At 51.5% G+C, this 14,897-nt stretch overlaps 5 protein-coding genes across 5 annotated transcripts; 4 read left to right on the top strand and 1 right to left on the bottom strand.

Moving 5' to 3' along the window:
• Positions 1–2,050: 2,050 nt before the first annotated feature.
• On the top strand, positions 2,051–3,142 carry LRP88_08870 (RING finger protein; the record flags this gene model as incomplete). Its single annotated transcript, XM_083245368.1, has 3 exons — positions 2,051–2,557; positions 2,610–3,024; positions 3,081–3,142. The coding sequence occupies 3 exons, from the start codon at positions 2,051–2,053 to the stop codon at positions 3,140–3,142; spliced, it is 984 nt and encodes a 327-aa protein (XP_083099862.1).
• Positions 3,143–4,216: 1,074 nt separating this feature from the next.
• LRP88_08871 (NADP-dependent oxidoreductase) lies at positions 4,217–5,389 on the top strand (the record flags this gene model as incomplete). Its single annotated transcript, XM_083245369.1, has 2 exons — positions 4,217–4,413; positions 4,468–5,389. 2 exons carry the CDS (start codon positions 4,217–4,219, stop codon positions 5,387–5,389), a joined length of 1,119 nt encoding a protein of 372 aa, XP_083099863.1.
• Positions 5,390–8,403: 3,014 nt separating this feature from the next.
• Positions 8,404–9,066, top strand: LRP88_08872 (uncharacterized protein; the record flags this gene model as incomplete). Its single annotated transcript, XM_083245370.1, has 2 exons — positions 8,404–8,599; positions 8,654–9,066. 2 exons carry the CDS (start codon positions 8,404–8,406, stop codon positions 9,064–9,066), a joined length of 609 nt encoding a protein of 202 aa, XP_083099864.1.
• A 370-nt stretch (positions 9,067–9,436) lies between these two features.
• LRP88_08873 (PQ loop repeat-domain-containing protein) lies at positions 9,437–10,355 on the bottom strand (the record flags this gene model as incomplete). The annotated part of the gene is made up of 2 exons (XM_083245371.1): positions 9,437–9,703; positions 9,759–10,355. The coding sequence occupies 2 exons, from the start codon at positions 10,353–10,355 to the stop codon at positions 9,437–9,439; spliced, it is 864 nt and encodes a 287-aa protein (XP_083099865.1).
• A 1,783-nt stretch (positions 10,356–12,138) lies between these two features.
• Positions 12,139–14,005, top strand: LRP88_08874 (uncharacterized protein; the record flags this gene model as incomplete). Its single annotated transcript, XM_083245372.1, has 3 exons — positions 12,139–12,285; positions 12,370–12,457; positions 12,513–14,005. 3 exons carry the CDS (start codon positions 12,139–12,141, stop codon positions 14,003–14,005), a joined length of 1,728 nt encoding a protein of 575 aa, XP_083099866.1.
• Between the last annotated feature and the right edge of the window lie 892 nt (positions 14,006–14,897).

A 14,897-nucleotide genomic window follows, 5' to 3' on the forward strand; every position in this document is an offset into this window, starting at 1 on the left:
GTCGTAACATACACACCAAGTCAACCTACTCAACCTGGGTACCTGTAGTCACGAGCGCAAAAGAGATTATATTTACCTAAAGAATCTAAGAAAATTATAGAAATAACCTCATATAATTATAAAATAAGTATCTTATTATTCCATAATTTAATCATCTAGTTTACTTATTATTAGGTTAAGTTCATCCTTTCTGCCGTCTTCACTGAGCCCATGAAAGAGCACTAACCCACGGACTAACTACCTGGGCGGAACGAATGTCTTCAAGGCCGCCAGTTGGTCTAATTGGAGCGGGCAGAAGCGTATCCAAAGAGACATGCGCAAAATGAAGCAGATGCAAGACAACTACCCAGGCTACGCCTTGACTTTGGCCCCGGATGTCCCTCTAGCAACCTTGGCCATCACTGAACTCCGTCCACAGTTCCAGAAACCCAATGCCAATAGCTTTAAGGCGTTGCACGAACAACATGTCTGGGACTACCTTCATCAGGCGATCGAGGTCGCTGAGGCTTGCCCCTTCACTAGTCTGACAAGTAAACTCGTCATTCGGGGCGACAGACACCGATGGAGCCGAGCGACCACGGGAGCAGCAGACCACGAGCCACACGTCGCGGCCGCAAACCAAGAGAATTGGTGCTGGAACCACCACGGCATCGGTACCAGCTGTCCCTTTAGCTGAGCCGTACCCAAAACAGCAGCACCCAATGACCACGGTTGTCACCATAACGGCAGACGAGTGGGAGACTAGACATGCCCACTGGTTAGGCGAGATACCCAAGCGAAGATGCGCTGGAAAGACAGCCTACACGGCCATCATTGAAAACGAAGTCACAAAGGAGACAGTTCCTCTTATTAGAGAACGGCGGCGAGACGATATCTTCAACTGGCTCACTCGTGAAAGCCCGAAGTCCAAGGCGCTCAAGCTATTAGATGCGCCGTTCGCAGACAGCATTGAGAGCCAAACAACAATCGATGCAGGGTTTGTCGAGGAGCCCGATATGATCAGGCAGGCCCTTCGGGAGATTGAAGGCATAGCCTTCCAGCTAAAGAAGAAAAGCCCGAACGAAGCAGTACGCCTCAAGGCACTGACGGACAAGCTTTTCGCGTGCCGTGACTATCAGCTGGACAACGAAACACCGGCGAGATACGCAGAGCATCAAAGCATGCCACGAACCCAAAGTCGATGCAGCCGCGTTGACTCTCGAAATGGCGAACGCCCAAGACCAAAAAGCCCAGCGACTGGCCGAGCTCAGACGAGATTTCAGCAACAAGTCTCAAATTGTCGACAACAGAGGCGTCGCGACGAACCAGAGCCAGCGAGGACTCACAACAGTGAACGCATTTGTTCTTCTGAAGCATTATGATAGACTTATATAAAATCTACATAAAATGTTGGATAAAATATTCCAAAAAGAAGTAATAATTTAGATATATTCTCTTTATTATTTAGCTATCCTTATTATATACTCTTAACTATCTTTACCTTAGGGAGCACAAGCTAATGCATGTCCACACCAAGGCTCAACCACACCAAGAGAATGTCTAACCACAGAACTAAGCGAGACTAAATGAATCAGTGCTAAGAGGGCTTGTCTTCATATAGTTTACATCATGGTTGGTAATAGACAGGTGGATTCTATACCCTTGTCTTGACCAACGCGCTTGAACGCGTAGTCTGCCATCACTTCTCAACTCCGCGGGTTGGTGCTCTCATTCTCCCCAATCTGTGCCAGCCTGGTCACTCCACGTGTGGATCCATATCTTGGCGATTTATAGCTAATTTGAGGTTATCTTGGATGTGAGGACTGATCCCTGAATGTCGACGATTGCACTGCCTCCCAACTCGTAACATGTTAATTCTTCGAGTGCCTGGTCATAACGGTCAGAAACGGCATTGTCGAGGTGCACGTGACTCTGCGCCTACCGTTTATCATTGACGCCAGTTATCAAATGTGGCGGTATTACCCTGTACGAATCAATTGAAGCTCCGTTTTCCCCCCTGTCAGCCCTCACTTCAATCATCAATTGCCTGGAGCTTTTGAGTTCTTTCAGGATGGGATCATCTACGACACGATCGGCCAGAGGCCAGAATTTCAATGCTGGCGGAAGCTTTGTAACACCTCAGAAACCAGTCGCACGCACCCTGGCCAAGAACGCGTGGGCGGGTCAGACCCCAGACAATCCAGTCAACCTGACTGATGAGCCTGAATACACCCCCTCGAAGAAGCGCAAGGCGGACAATTCAGACGACTTTGACCTGGAATACTTCTTGATGATGCAACAGGAACAGCCAAAGAAGAAAAAGAAGGAGCAGGAGGAAAAGCGAGTGCGCAGATTCAGACCCAAGCCACCGCAGTCATTTCACGATGTCTATGAACGCGCCTTGTCTCAGCGTTTCTACGTCTTGAACCGAACTCGACGCGGCACTCATGATTGTCCTGAAGAGGATATTGAGATGACGGGGTCTACTGGCAACATTTATAATGTTCACATTGGGAAGCGACCCAGCTGCACTTGTCCCCACTACGAGAAGGGCAACCAATGCAAGCATATCCTCTACGTGAGTTGGCGTCTGCCATTGCGCGGAAATTTCGCTGACCGTCTCATTACAGGTCATGAAGAAAGTGCTGAATGCCCCATTTGACCTTATCTACCAGCTCGGGCTTCTCAGCACTGAGCTCCAGACCATCTTCGCTGCTGCGCCTCCTATCTCGGTACCTTCGGGCGGCCAGTCCGACAAGCGCAAGCCCATTGAAGGTGACTGCCCCATCTGCTACTGTGAGCTGGAGGCCGATAACCCTGGATCCATCGTCTGGTGCAAGGCGGCATGTGGTCAGAACATCCACCAAGAGTGTTTCCAGATGTGGGCACGCACCAAGGGAGCCAGCGGCAATGTCACTTGTCCGATGTGCCGCAGCACCTGGAAGGGTGACGAGGGCTCTGTGGCGAATGTGCGCAAGGACAAGGGCGACATTGAGGAGGGATACATCAATGTGGCTAATCAGCTTGGTATCAGCCGTGTCAGAGGTTTGTGTTGGTCACTCGAAAATGGTGATCTGTTTCGACTAACTTGAGCGATGTAGATGAGTCGAGTTACTCTCGTTGGCACACCTACCATCAGAGGCGCCGGGGCTTTTTCTATTGAGTGTGGGGAACCACATCGGGCGCCGTAAGGCCGGCTTTCCCCAAATGTTTGGTAGACAGGGACTGATGTCCATCGTGGGACTCTCCCGTCATTATGATTCACGACTATTTTGATCAAGTAGCGTAAGGAGTTCATGCGGACAATATATTTGTCTTTCGACAGAACTCTGTACCAACACCGTGGACGATTACTTGACAAGCAGCACGGCATGTCATCTGCTCAAGAGGCTTTCAGCCATTACAAATTGTTGAGACACGAACCCGACGGTATGAGGTATAGTCTATTGAGACTGCCGATTATATGCTAACTTGCTGGGTCTAGACACGTATCACTCACTTCAAAGCGGATCGCTGATTTTTTGGTCGGCGCTGCATTATGGGCAATATGCAGTGTGCAATGGTTCGATGAGATGTGCCGCGAACTGTCTGGGATTTGATATGGGCAAGAATGTACGATAAGAACCAAGCCAGAAGCATGACTGGTTGGGGTAATACAAAAGCAGCCCAGTGGGCCAATTTGCCATGAGATCTCTACTTGCCCTGGCTGTGAAGCCTCTCACATTCCTCAGTTAAACTCCCCGTTTATTGACCGGTATGAAGGCTGGAGTGAGGCGCCACGATTCCAGAAGCATGACAAGCCACGGCTTCTAGAACCTGGCTAGACGAACCCTTTTGGTGTGTGAAACGTTGACCGCAACTCAACAAGACGTACCCCTGATTCCCCTTTACCGGTCGACACTCAACGTTGATTTCCGCAGGTATGACAAACCAAGTCCGCACTTGTACGCCCGGTATCCCCAAAAGCTACTCCAAGCCCGCATGAACTCCGCAAACGTGTCCGCACCCCTATTCCAGCCGCCGGAGGGCTGCCGGCGAGGCGTTCGGCGGTTTCGGTGGGGCAATTCGGAGGACCCACCGAAACCGCCGAAATCACCAACTCCGCCGCCGGTATGAGGTTTTCTGTACAGATAAAGGGCCTGCCGTGCTCACCGTTTCTTGGTAGTCCAACCCAGACTTACAAGTCATCGGGATGAAGCAGACTGCATCGCTCTTTCGGATACAAAAGATCATCAACATGGCCAAGATACCACCAACTATGCGATCCCTCGTTGCACCGAAGAGGTGTTCTCCCTCTGGGTTTGAGATCATGGAGAGACCTACGCCCAAGATTACGAAGCCTGAGCAGGTCCTCTTGCGTATGCGTGCTGCTGCCATCAGTACCGGCGACACCCAGTTCGCGTCTGGGATGCTACATATTTTGTATTCGGTGGAGTAAGGACATCCCAGAAGTAACCGGGAAGACCAGCGTTGACTAAAATATCACAGATATCCCTATACTCTTTCCCAAGAGGGCGCCGGCGTGGTTGTCGCTGTTGGTTCCGCAGTCAAGAAGCTCAAGGTCGGCGACGAAGTCTACGGCTTCGACATGGAGAAGCCCATGTTTAGTAGACCGCATCCCGGATTCGCCTCTGAATATGCCATATCCGAGGAACGATTCCTGCACATAAAACCCGAGCATGTGTCGTTTGAGGAGGCTGTGACTTTCCCAGGCCCTGTCGTGACCGCACTCCAGGTCATCAGACGTGGACTGGAGCTTCAGGGCAAAGACAGTCTTGCTGGGCAGACGGTCTACATCCCTGCCGCTCTCGGTTCATCTGGCTCTACCGCGATCCAAGTAGCTCGCAATATGTTCGGAGCCGACAAGATCATTTCGACAGTGTCGACGTCCAAAATGCCGCTGGTGGAACAATACCTGCCCGGCATGGTCAACCAGCTCTACGACTACAAGACGCAAGACGTGGTCTCAGTCGTCGGCCGGGGCACAGTCGACTTTGCGTTCAATACTCAGTTTGCAACCTGGAACGAGAGCGCGGCGCTTCTCAAACCCAATACGGGAATCTTCATGAGCATTGCCAGCATTCCCCCAAGCAAAACCATGCGTCCTATGCTCGGACCGGAAAACATGCCCTCCTGGCTGTGCTGGCTGCTCGACCTCGCGCAGCTTCCGTACTGGTGGAAGCTAAGAGGAACGGGCATCAAGCATGAGTTTGTGTCTGGGAGCCCGAACATAAGAGAGGACATGGAGGTGGTTGCGGATTTTGTGGCCAAGGGCAATGTTAGGGGAGTGTACACTGCCGTCGAGCTTGGTGATATTGAAGAGGTGAGGAAGGCATGTGAGAAGGTTGCTGCTGGCAAGGGGGGGCTTGGGAAGTTAGTGATTAAGATTTCAGGGGAGGATGAGGACTAAAGTTTGGTATCTATATTGATATGTTTTGTTATTGTCTTTGCAAGATATATACCGAACGGATGTTTCTGCATACCTATTCGACGTCCACGCCTCACATATGGATCGGTGAGTGTGTTGTAGAGGAAGGTGGTGGAACTGCACGTGGTTTCAGAAACCTTACAAACGGGATACCACACCGGCAACGAAGATGGAATTCCTCTCTACAATTATAAGTACCTTAAGGTACTCTATCATAAATATTTTCTCTCTCTTTTCTTTTCAAGTGTACCATCAACTTTTTTTTTTCCTACTTTACCTTTCGGGGATGAGATGTCAATGCTTTTGTCCTAGTGTCTCGGTTTATCCTTGGAATGCATGAGCTTCTTACCACAGAGAGGAGGTTGTGGAGCTGCCTCTCGAAAACGGAGGTAGGTGGAATTGCTTCTTAAGAGAGAAGCTCTCACTCATACCGCCAATAGGGCGACAACTGCGAACCAACCAACAGTTTCTATTGGTTATAGATTTCAGCTACTGCAGCACGGAGCAACACCGCCCGAATCTACCATGCATGGAGGATTGACATTAAAGCGTTGTGAACTGGGATGCCGGGTCTTTAAAACAAGACTTCTGCTCGACGTCTTGTGGAGGAAACGGCTGACGGGGAGGCTAAACCAGAAATGGACCAAGTATGCGAAGCTTGAGCAGGGAACACGGGGACGGGGCGATCAGGGAGCCAGGGGAGTCGAGGGGACGGGGCCAGATGAAGAAACAAATGCCCTTGTCCACGGTGCCGGGCGTGGACAAGGGAGACGTCTGTGTGGTTGGGTCATGTTGCCTCAAAGCTCTCCGAAACTGTAGGCCTCTACATTTAATTCCCTTGGTGCTGTCCTCACACTGTCATTTGAAAAGAAAAACATCACGCTCTATAAACTCGCCTCTATCATCCTTCTCTCAATGGTTAACCTATCAACCGAAGTCGTTGTTGCAATCGCACTCACCATCCCTGGTCTTGTCGTGTCATCTGTTAGTGCTTGGTTTGCTTATGTAACATTGCGTGGTCGCTTTAAACTTGAAGCTGTAGACGAGCATGAGTCTTCTCGGTCGTCTCTTACTTAGTAGGTTGCCCTTCTTCACCTCTTCTTCCACCATTTCATGACTGCTAGGGGGGAAATGCTCATCAAGTTTGCGTCCAGACCAGCAGGTGGGGTCGTGTTCACATTGCAAGTAGAAACGGTCCAAGTGTTCGGCCCCCAACGATCCAGATCGAGACGCCGGCCGAGTCCAAGACGCTGGACATCTCGTCAGAGCGAACCCGTCAATAACTACACTTGAAGCGTATTCGGATGACTGGGGTTTCTTGCGGGTAGAGACGAGATATAGAAGGTTTAAAAAGTCAGACACGAGGCTGAAAAAGTTGGCATGTGCTCGTCAGTAAATATGAGGCCCGACTGGAACGATAGATGACTGATGGCCCATTCTGCTATTTACATTTGTGGGCCCGTTTCTCCGCCTTTTCCACCTGTATTAAATAGCAAGATGGGAATAGCCTCAGAAAGCGTTGTAACTCGACAGCGAATTAGGACTTCAATTCTATACCAAAATAGGTGGAATCTCAAGTACCTTTCATTTCAGTCATATTGTTTAGATCCTTCCCCTTACGGTACAGACCTACAACTAAATGTGCGCCGAAAGTCTAGTATCTAATCGCTCTGTATCAATCCTTCGTCTCTAGTTTTATTAGAGCAGTGCCAATAAGAAAAGCACTGTGTTCTACTCCGTAAGAGCATTAACAATACATCTATAATCCTTCCTGGCAGAATTGTCGCTAACCGAGGCGAATTTACCCCAATAAATGAGCAAGGGTGCACTCAGTCTTCCATCCGAGGACTAAGTGCGGTCGCCGGTACCCAACAGTCTGGAGTCCAGCCGGTGGAGAACTCAGGGAGATCACCGCTGTTGCGTTGCCAGCGGAACATCTGGTATTGGATTTGATGCCGACTCTCGAAAGCCAGTCTGGAAAGCCGATCAACTTTTGGAGCGGAAAAGGAATGCGAGCATCCACAAATGCTCCAATGGCATAGCTTACCCTGACCGAGCTGGTCCCACAAGCATGGCCTCTGGGTAGTTTACGAGAGGCAGAGATTCAACATAGTTCTGGGTGTAGCTCCGTCGACTGGCACTGAGTTGAAGATAGGCGATATAAATGGCCAATACAGAAAGGCTCAGCCCAATGGTAGGGCGACGATGGCGATAATGGCGATAATGGCTTCTGTGGAGAGGTTTGTCATTTTCAATTACCTATATAATAAAGCTCGAGAACATGTGAGGTTATGAGGAAGATGGTCTATATTAGAAAAGATAAAAACAGCCCCATTGAGGTTTCTACGTGGCCTTGCCCTCTATATAATATTATCTCTGCCTTGGCGTTTTATAAAAAAGCGTTTATGTCACTTTTTAGTACCAAATTAGACACAAATGTTAAAAAAAAAATGGTGTGGGTCAAAAACAATCGACACTCCAATAAGACGGGCCCAGACATTTGAACCTGAGGCTTAATGAATCCAATGAGGCATCTACGAATACTAAACCAAACCGCTTCAGAGACCACCGCAAGGAGTGTCATATCTACTGTCAAGGAAATATAAGAAAACAAAGAGAGATAATTAAATAGAATGATACTGTATTTATAATGCTATTTCTTATTTTATTCTTTTGGTTAGCCTGTGGTTACCCAGGGCGTAAAGAATCTTCTCTACGTGTTGGCACCTCCACTTTCAATTCAAGATGAATCACGTGACAATGACACCTTTGAACGCGTTCAGCCACTTTAACGCGTCAGTGAGCGCGTGCTGGCCTGAGCTCCCTTGATCCCGCGTCTCATCTCGGCTCCTCAAAATCCACCCATCATCTCACCTCAGCTCCAGGCTAAACAATTCACCCTTCTCTGATTTCCAGCACAGAGCCCTGCATCTTTCTGCCTCGACGCCATTTTTGCTCCGAAATTCTCAACAGTATCCATACATTCATCGACAATCATGGCCCACAAGCGCAAGCGTTCCGTCTCTGAGCTCTGCTCCTCGCCCTCGTCTGTGTCCTCGTTCGACTCGCCGCCCCGGGCAACCAACGGCCTTACCAACCCCTTTGCCGTGATGGCAGCAACTCCGATTCACCTCCACAGCCGCACAATGAAGCGATTCCGCAATAGCAGACCTTCCGAGAATGAAGTTCACCGTAAGCTCTCATTCATTCTGCTCGCCCCAGGATCTTGGCTAACCCGCTCGACAGAACGTACCCTCAACATGCTATTCTCGGCCCAGAGTCAAAAACATGCAATGCCTGCACCGGATCAACTTCAGCCTCAGAATGAGACCAGCCGCCCTGAATCAACTCAACAATCACTGCATCGATTCTGGAACATCTCTTCCGCGCCTTCCACGTCAACATCTCACTCAATCCAGTCCGAGTCTACACCATCCGACTGCGAAGATTGTGGCGCCTGCCTCGGCGGCAGCAGTGGAGATGAGATGGATGTTGATGGATTCGAAACCGAGGACCACACCTGTGGTGCATGTGGCAAGCATGTTTGCTTTGGTTGCTCTGTCAGCAACCTAGGCGAGCAACGTCGATGTTTACAATGTGCTGGCCGCAAAGGTTCACCCAGCAGCAACAGGTGGAACGGGACTGGTTCCATATTTTGAGATGGAATAAAGGGAGGGCATTACAATACGGGCATACTCAAGCGGGCATAGCATAATTTGGGCGTTTACAGTTGGAGGCGTTTTGTCATTGCAGGGATTTGGATACCATTCGGGATGGATGCATTCAGGGCAACGTTGCCATGGGAGATAGCGTAGATAGTTAAATTACGGGTTCGTATTTCAAGAACACGTCGTCATCATAAAGAATGACAAGATCTAAGTCGAGTTCCTCGTACAACTGAACACTCCATATGATTATTCTACGTACAAGGCACATTCCAGAGTTGAATGTATTAAAAATATATGAGCCATTCATTACAAGCAATATGTCTGAAAAAGCAATCGCAAGTCCACACACGTAGAGATCCCTCTAACCGCGTCGGCGAGTGGTAGGGCTCTTCTTGGGGGTGGCCGTCGAGGAGGCCGACAGAGCAGCCGCAGGCTTGGCCTTGACGGGAGTAGCCTTGCGCTTGCCCTTAGCCTTCTCGGAGGGGGCGTTCCAGTAGAAGATCATCTGGAGAGCGAGGATGGCGTTGAGGATGAAGCCGGACACGAAGCCGTAGAGGATGAGCTTGTCGTCGACCTCCTGGAGGGTGGTGAAGATGCGCGAGAGGGAACCGGCGAGGTAGTTGAAGACCTGTACATATTACATTAGCTTGAATTCCGGTAGGAAAAGTAAAAGTTCAACTTGCAGCAAAGGCGCTAAGCTGGCCGGTGCCACCCTGTTGGAAGATGGTGAGGATCTGGGGCAGCTTGCTGGCAACACCCAGAACACCAGCGCCAGCCTGGAGATAGCTCAGAACCTGGCTATCGACAACATTCTCGGCAAACAGCGCGGCGACCGTGCCGGCGAGCGCAGCGACAAAGACAGCAGCGAGACTGGCGCGGCCGCTGTAGTTAAGCACCAGAACCGAGATGATAACGTTCTGGCCGACGATCAGGGCCGTCTCGCCAAAGGTGCTGAAGGGGAAGCCGTTCCGAACATTGTAGGCGAGCGAGATGAGATAAGATGTCGTCTCGAGGAGGTAGGACAGGAACGAAACGCCCTCGGCCGACTTTGAGTTGACAAGCTTGAGGATCTGGGGCACCTTGACGATGGACGAGGCGGCAATGATACCGATACCGAGGGCCTTGGAAATGGCGAGCTTGAGGCAGTCGGCGTCCTCAATGTTTACGTCGAGGAGGAGGGACTTGTAGCAGGTGTCGCCAAGGATTGAGATGCCCAGGTCGCGGATGGGCTCGGGGAGGTTGTGCGTGATGGGCTGGATGGCGGATTTGAGGGCGTCCATGATGGCTAGTTCGCAGGTAGTTTGGGGGAGAAAGAAATCGAGACCGAAGTAGAAGAGCCAGCAAAAGGCGAGAGGAAGATTAAACAAAGAAAGCCGGCTGAAGGAGCGTCAAAGAAGGGGAGCAACAAAAGACGTCGCGACTTGCAAACTGCAATGATGCTTGTCTCATGAAATCTTTCAAAGAGGCCAACAATGCCGGAGAGAAATCGAGAAATGGTTTCCTCTTTGGGACTAGCAATGGACTGATCTGCCGGACGAAGAGCCGACCTGCCTACCCTAGACTCAACCCTTTCAACGGTCGGGAAAAACGTCCAAGACAAAGCCCGGGGTAGTGAAAGTGCCCAGGCCGTCTCGTGCATGGTGATCCCTGTCTCGGAGCTGGAGCCATGACATCAGAGCCAAAGATCCAGGTTAAGAGATGCCCATTTCTCATCATCAGTTGATACCCAGGCCTAAACAACCCGAGATTACCGAGTGTTGTGTGACCCTCGCCGGGTATTCCATCCCCTGCCCTTTGTGGAAGTTTTGAGAAAATTCCAAGTTGATCAGGCATCATGCACGGAACAAGGCAGGTCATGTCAAATCTGCCAGATGCGCATCTAAACCTGGCAGTGGGGGGGCAGAATTGCTCAGCAACGCGATGAGGCTGAGTTGGCTGAGTTGACAATTTCGAGAGGTAACCCATGCTAAAGTTCTGGAAATATCTCGTGCTCTCCTTCTAAGCGCCGTGCTCGGGCTTGTGTTGCGTACCGATGCCTTACACAGCCCATGACACTAGACTCAACTCATGATGGAAACTATCTTCTCGTTCGCGTCGTACGCATTCCGCGGGGCCATCCCGGACAATGAACAAGCAGCGCAGCAGGGGGACCTACAGCGACGATGCACGTGTCAGACGACGGAGGCCCGGCAGTTTTTGAGTGAGGCAGAGGGCGAGGATTCCGTAATGGCAGCAAAGCGCAGCCTTGGTGCCTTGTTCCTTGCTCATTTTGTTTCCTTTGGGCACCGGGGAGTGCCACGAAACGAGGGACAGCACAGCATTTCGGTAAGGTAGCGGGAGACAAAGAGAGGTCAGCTGCTCTGGATTATCAAGACGATTATCCTCTTTGTCAGCCCCGAACCAACCATTCAACAGCCTCGGATGTCGACCCTTTCTTCCAGGCACAGCAGAACCAAAGGAGAGCTGCCATCCATCCATCTCACATCACCCCCATAATCCATGTTTTGACCCACGCAAAGTCAAGACCAAGCAAGGCTCTGCCCAGTGCAGCAGTGCCCTCGGGTGCCCAGCTAGTTCCATGCCCCCCGCCAAGATTCTCTCACTGCCTGGGAATTTCGAGTACACTTTGGACTTGTACAAGCCTTGTCTTGTCATCAGCTCCCAACGGCCCGGCCCTTGTACCTTGCTTTCACTGCCTTACGCTGCTTCTTTCTCTTGCGATCCATCCATTCCCAATTTATTTGTCTGCAGTCAGCGCCCTGTCCTGAAAACCTTCCGCCCTCCTTCTTCTTCTCTTCCAAAGTCAGGTTTCAATATCCCCCCCGGCTCCATCTGAATGCGCCATCTTCGTCGCCGGCCTAGTCGCTCCCGCCTACGGCGCCGTTGCCTTCCCGATCGCCGCCTTCTGACCGCCGATTGCCTCACTTTGCGCTCCCCCGCCATCCACGTTTGCCCTGGATGAGAGCGCGCGACGGCCTCCCCTAAATCACCACACGAGCTCCTCAACCCCGCTGTCCTCTTCATCATCGCCGGTCGCATTCATCTCTTCCTTTCATCATCGTCATGGCGACCCCTCCTAAGCCTGATGCCCCGCCAGGGGCCTCATCAACTCCCCCGCCGCCACCCATTGAATATGTCTACATGTATGAGAAGGACAAGAGTCCTTCCAAGCTACTAGATGCGCTTCTGAGAGCCATCGTTCGACATATTGTATGCGCGCACCGTTTTCCTAGTCTGAGTGCTCATCCAGGAGCTCTCATGTTCAAGACCGCATTACTAACTACGTCATACTAGATCCTAAACATTGGCGACAAGACAGAATGCCATCTCACACCAAGCAAGCTCGCCGCCTTCTACAAGGCTGTGGGTGGCGATTACGACTGTAGGCTTATCTTCCTTGCCGGTTGAAAGGCTGTTTATGCTAACACGACTTACAGCGCTGTTCGTCGAAATGCCACATGAATCCATCTCCTACATCTGGCAGGTCACCGGCTGCCAACATACTCTGCAACCTACCGATGACGATTTCGAGCCACCTTCGATCCCTGCGCTCACATCTAGAGGCTTCTCGCGATGGGAGTCTCTCGAAATCCTTCTCGGCCCAGAGGAGCACGTTCCTTTCTTGCAGTTTGCTGTCAAGAACTGGCACCTAAAACACCCCGAGACTGGCCAAGAGTTCCCTCCCGTTCTTCCCAAGGAGGTTTTCCCTGCACAGGCTGATGCTGAAGTGGACCACTGGCACAAGTCGTGTGCTGAGAAGCTAAGAAAGGAGGCTCAGGTCCGGGAAAAGGAAGCTTCTCGGGGATCTACGCGCGAAGTCCCTCGAAAGGCGCCTGGGTCTTGTCCTGAGCCAGATGAGACACCTGAGCCCAAATTCGCCTATACTCATGTCCCAGGGAACGCATTTGCAGGCCAGCCGAGAAGACCACCTGAGCCAGCGTATGACCGACCACTGTACAACCACGTTCCGGGCAGACATGGAAGTGGGCGAGCTGGACGACCATCACCTGGGAGGTATGACAGCAATTTTGATGAGCATGCCCGGAGACGAAGCTTCTCCGACTATAACAACCCGCCGCAACATGCAGAGCCTCCTTATTCACATGGAGGAGGAGGAGCTTATCTTGATCCAAATGCGAAGCGGCCCGTACCGCCTCGCCGACACAGTCAGCCGAGACACTACTCATCCGAATCAACCGATGAGGATGAGCCAGCTCCGCCCCGTATGAAGCGAAGAATCAACCCGAGTCCGCCTTCACCAGGATCTCGTCGGTACTCTCCCCCATCCGGTCCGCCGCCGCCCGCTGCCAGTAACCCGCCTACGTCGTTCCGCCCTCATCGGCCGGATATAAGACCTGATGAGCCCATTCGGCGACGATCTACAGCCAATACCAGCAGTATTCGAGAGAAGCTATCAGAAAAGGTGTCCAACATGCTACCTAACGGATTGACGGGGTCGGACCGAACCCGTAACTCACCGAGGGCCGGTGCGTACCACACCGACTCACAACGCGCCCGACGAAGCCGAGACCGGATTCCTCCAACTCGCCTCAGCCGGAGCTACTCCGACCTCTCTGGAGCTTCGTCCGAGGGCGAGTCGAGTGATGAAGAGTACCATCGGTCAAGGAGGATGCGAGATGAGAGGGAGCGGGATCGAGACCGAGATCGCATTCGAGAGCGGGACAGGGGTCGGCAGCGAGAGCTAGAGCGAGAACGGGAAAGGGAGGACGAACGCCGTGAGAGATATCTTCGACGACCGGACGTCGAGCGGCGAACTAGCAGCCATGCCGATGCAGATCGGCGACGAGACTATCCCGCATGGGACTCGCGTAATGAAAGAAAGAGATGGGACAAGCGAGTGCCGCCAGAGGAACGAGGTGGAAGCCCTGGAGGAATGGGCAGACGGTATCCCGAGGCCGCCTACCCCTGAAGCTGAGATTTGGATATGATGTCGAATTTTTGGGAGTTTCGTGCTGCGAGGTTCAAGGAACACCTGCGAGGCCATGACGTCGTTGACGACGTAGGCTATTTGACCAAGGACTGGAAGGATTTTGCATGGGCGGTTTTCTTTGGATAATGATGAGAAACACAAGCAATCTGGGATTCTGGAATTGGCGGATAATACGGCGTCCTGGACTAAGGGATGATGCGACCATGAAATATAGCTTGATATTGAGCTTCAATTTCTCTTGTTGAGCCTTTCTCTTCTTCTTTACCATCTTATATAGATTGGATGAATGTTAGCGATCATTATTGACAGAGTCGATAGGTCTTTGTCCTTTGAGCTCTCAAGATTCTCTCAACCGGCGACAGTCACTTCACTGGAAGAATAGAACTTCTTATCAAAGACAAATGCTTCTTCCATTATGGACCGGAACACCCTCTCCAACGGAGCCGGCCACGACCGCAACAAATCGACCCATGGTGCCACAACAAAACAAAAACCCATCACCAACCCCGCGATTACGACAGAGGGTGGCCACCCCCCAGTTTTTCCCGGGCACGGCAGCCATTCCGAATGCCTCGTTGGACGGGCATGTTCCGGGGTTCAACTAAAAGCCAGGACTAGACCCTGCCTTTCAAATCTCAACCAAAAAAAATTCCCTAGCCAACGAGAAATGGCGGATTGCCATCAAGGGTCTCTTTGCAGGGCTAGACTGTCGTCAACAAAAAAAGCACGCCCGCCAAGGCTAGGAACACCACGGGCAGCGGACCGAGTTTTGACAAGGCAATTACCCCCCCACTCTCAAGAGAGCTCAATTGGGTGAGGCACCTTCAGCAGCCATTGGCGCGCCTTCAAGCTGTTGTGTTACAGGGAAGCA

The sequence above is a fragment of the Fusarium phalaenopsidis genome (genome assembly GCF_050370095.1).
Source record: "Fusarium phalaenopsidis strain FUZ10S chromosome Unknown contig_32302, whole genome shotgun sequence".
NCBI lineage: Eukaryota > Fungi > Ascomycota > Sordariomycetes > Hypocreales > Nectriaceae > Fusarium > Fusarium phalaenopsidis.